Source organism: Vombatus ursinus, unplaced genomic scaffold (assembly GCF_900497805.2).
Source record: "Vombatus ursinus unplaced genomic scaffold, bare-nosed wombat genome assembly UNPS02014177.1, whole genome shotgun sequence".
Classification (NCBI taxonomy): Eukaryota; Metazoa; Chordata; class Mammalia; order Diprotodontia; family Vombatidae; genus Vombatus; species Vombatus ursinus.
The window spans coordinates 1,320,810-1,323,814 of record NW_020953955.1 but is presented as its reverse complement, the minus strand read 5'-3'; the positions used below and the strand labels follow the sequence as shown (position 1 = coordinate 1,323,814).

At 37.4% G+C, this 3,005-nt stretch overlaps 1 protein-coding gene across 1 annotated transcript; it reads left to right on the top strand.

Annotated features, from left to right (window-relative positions):
- Positions 1–1,799: 1,799 nt before the first annotated feature.
- Positions 1,800–2,735, top strand: LOC114041718 (olfactory receptor 5B2-like). The gene has a single exon (XM_027860301.1). The coding sequence runs from the start codon at positions 1,800–1,802 to the stop codon at positions 2,733–2,735; it is 936 nt and encodes a 311-aa protein (XP_027716102.1).
- The last annotated feature ends 270 nt before the right edge of the window (positions 2,736–3,005 follow it).

Sequence of the window (3,005 nt, the reverse complement as noted above, 5' to 3'; positions counted from 1 at the left end):
TATATTTAAAATAAGAGACAAGGTCTTATATTTTGCTTTGTCTGGGGCATCGCTGGGAATTTAATAAACTCCATTATATGAAAAGAAATGGATATCCTTCTATAAACCCCATGAGATAGGATGTGAATTCCCCAGAGCAGCCAGCACCCAGATTGGTGATGGGAGGATAGAGAATAAGAGACTGAATAACCAAGCCTTTGGAATGTTAAATCCTCAGACCTGATGACTCAGAACTCAGAGAAATTTCTATCACATGATACTTCCTCCACTTGAGATTGCTTCCTTTATGAAATGATAACTCTAAGCATGATGCATAGCAGAAAAAAAATGCAGTAGGTGATAATACCTACAAATGAAATAACACAAATCAAGGGAGAGGAGGGAGTTTAAATCTGGTATTCTGAAATCTCTACCTTCAGGAAGGACATACAATAAAGAGGACCAAGTAAGGCTGTAAATAGCCCAGGAATTGGAGAATGGGATTCAAGAAAAAGGATAAAGCGCTGCAGAAAGAAATAAGGAAGAAGGACAAAGTCATGGAAGGTTTACAGGAAGAGAAGATCACAAAATAATATTACTTAAATGAAGAGGTTAAGACGATGAGAATGGTAAAAGATTGTAAAAAACATGCTTAGCTGCATAGGGGAAAAGAAGGGTCAAAAGTGTAGGGGGAAATAAGTCAAAAAATGAAATATAAAGACATATTAACATCTTAAATAAATTTAAGAAACTTGAGATAAAACAGAGAAAGAGGAGGGAGGGATGGAGGAAGGAAGAAAAAGAAGAGAAAAAGGACAGAGGGAGGAAGGAAGGAAAGAAGGAAGGAAGGAAGAAAAAAGAGAAAGAAAGAAAGAAAGAGAGAGAGAGAAAGAAAGAAAGAAGGGAGAGTAAGAGGGAGGGAGGGTCAAAAATTTTCATAGCAGTACTATTTCTTCTGGTAACCAAGAATTTAAAAAATAAAAGTATGTGTCTATTGATTACGAACATGAATGAATTTTGGTATGTGAATAAAATGGAATAGAAATGTATCATAAGAAATTATGAACGTGAAGAATTTGGAAAAATTAATAGATGCAGAGAGAAATAAGAATGAGCAAAATAATATACATAATCAAAATGTAGAAAAAAATGAAATAAAATGAATGATAAATAATTAAAATAACAAATATTAGCTCTAGAGAAGATCTGAGGAAAAAATCACTACCTTCAAAATAGAGATGAGGGACATTAGGTATGGCTCTATATTATTAGATATCATACATACATTGATAGGCTTTGTTTTTATTTGTCTTTTAAAATCGTTGTTCCAAGAGAAGGTTCATGGAGGTAGGGTGAGTTGGATAAGAATTGAATGTGATATAAAAGTTAATTTTTCAAGTGTGTCTGACTCTTCATGAACTCATTTGGGGTTTTCTTGGAGAAGATAATGGATTGGTTTTCTATTTCTTTCTCCAGCTCATTCTACAGATGAGCTACACAGCTAGTCACTGCCTGAGACCAGATTTGAACTCAGGAAGAGGAGTCTTCCTGACTCCAGGCCTAGCACTGCCCCAGTTAGCTGCCCTGTGATATAACAAGTTATCCATAAAAAGCATTTTTAGAAGAATAATCTCTAATAAGTTCAATGAAAGGTTGTGGAGTAGCTGCCATGATGGTCATCTAGGTTTTCATGGTCCCTCAGGCTATTATTTCCACCATTTGCAAAAGACAGGTCTATGGATGTGGTTTTGACATTGTTTATCATTGTGCAGAAATAATTTTTCCCTTCTCTAATTGTAGATCAATGATCCTGCTCCCAAATGGCATTTATGGAGAACAGCACAGAAGTAAATGGGTTCATTCTTGTAGGATTAACAGATATCCCAGAGCTTCAGGTTCTGCTCATCATCATATGCACTCTTATCTACATCATCACCCTAGTAGGAAACCTTGGTTTGATAACCCTGATTTGGGGGGAATCCACTCTCCATACTTCCATGTACTTCTTCCTCAGTAGCCTCTCTCTGGTGGATTTAGGTTCTTCTTCAGCTATTATTCCCAAAGTGACTGCTGGGGTGATCACACGAGACAAGACCATCTCCTACAATGGTTGTGCTACACAAATGTTCTTCTTTGTAATTTTTGCCACTACTGAAAATTATCTGTTGGCCTCGATGGCCTATAATCACCATGTAGCTGTATGTAAGCCCCTACACTACTCTACTATCATGTCATCAAGGATGTGTGTTGGTCTAACCATTAGTTCTTATATCTATGGCTCATTGAACTCTTCCATTCTCATTGGCTGCATTTTCAGCCTCTCTTTCTGTAGTTCTAATGTTGTGAATCACTTTTTTTGTGACATTCCTCCAATCTTGACTCTCTCCTTCTCAGATATACACTTTACTGAGTTGTTCGTTTGTATTATAGGGGCATTTAATATAGCTTTTGCTCTTCTGGTCATCATGACCTCCTGTCTCTCGATTTTCATTGCCATCCTGAAAATCCGTTCTAATGAGGACTGCCAGAAAGCCTTCTTCACCTGTGCTTCTCACATCTTTGCAGTGTCCTTATTCTATGGAGGAACCATCTTCATTTACCTACAACCCTCATCAGCTCATTCCATGGATACAGATAAAATGGCCTCTATATTCTACACCATGATCATTCCCATGCTGAACCCATTGGTCTATAGTCTGAGAAACAAAGATGTCAAGAATGCTTTCAGAAAAGCAACTAGAAGAAAGAATCGTTAGTCTTATTCTAATTAAAGAGAGGGACAACTAGGGGATGCAATGGATAGAGCACTGCACCTGAAATGGGGAAGATCTGAGTTCAAATTTGGCCTCAGGCACTTACTAACTACATGACTCTGGGAAGGTCACTTATCTCCCTTTTGCCTCAGTTCTTCATCTACAAAATTAGGAAATAATGGAGAAAGAAATGATAAGCCAGTCTAATACCTTTGCCAAGAAAACCCCTTGGACAAGTCCATGAGCTCACAAAGAGCTAGACTGGACTGAATG

Coding starts and splice junctions, on each gene's coding strand:
- LOC114041718 (XM_027860301.1), top strand. CDS start 1,800: ATGGCATTTATGGAGAACAGCACAGAAGTAAATGGGTTCATTCTTGTA.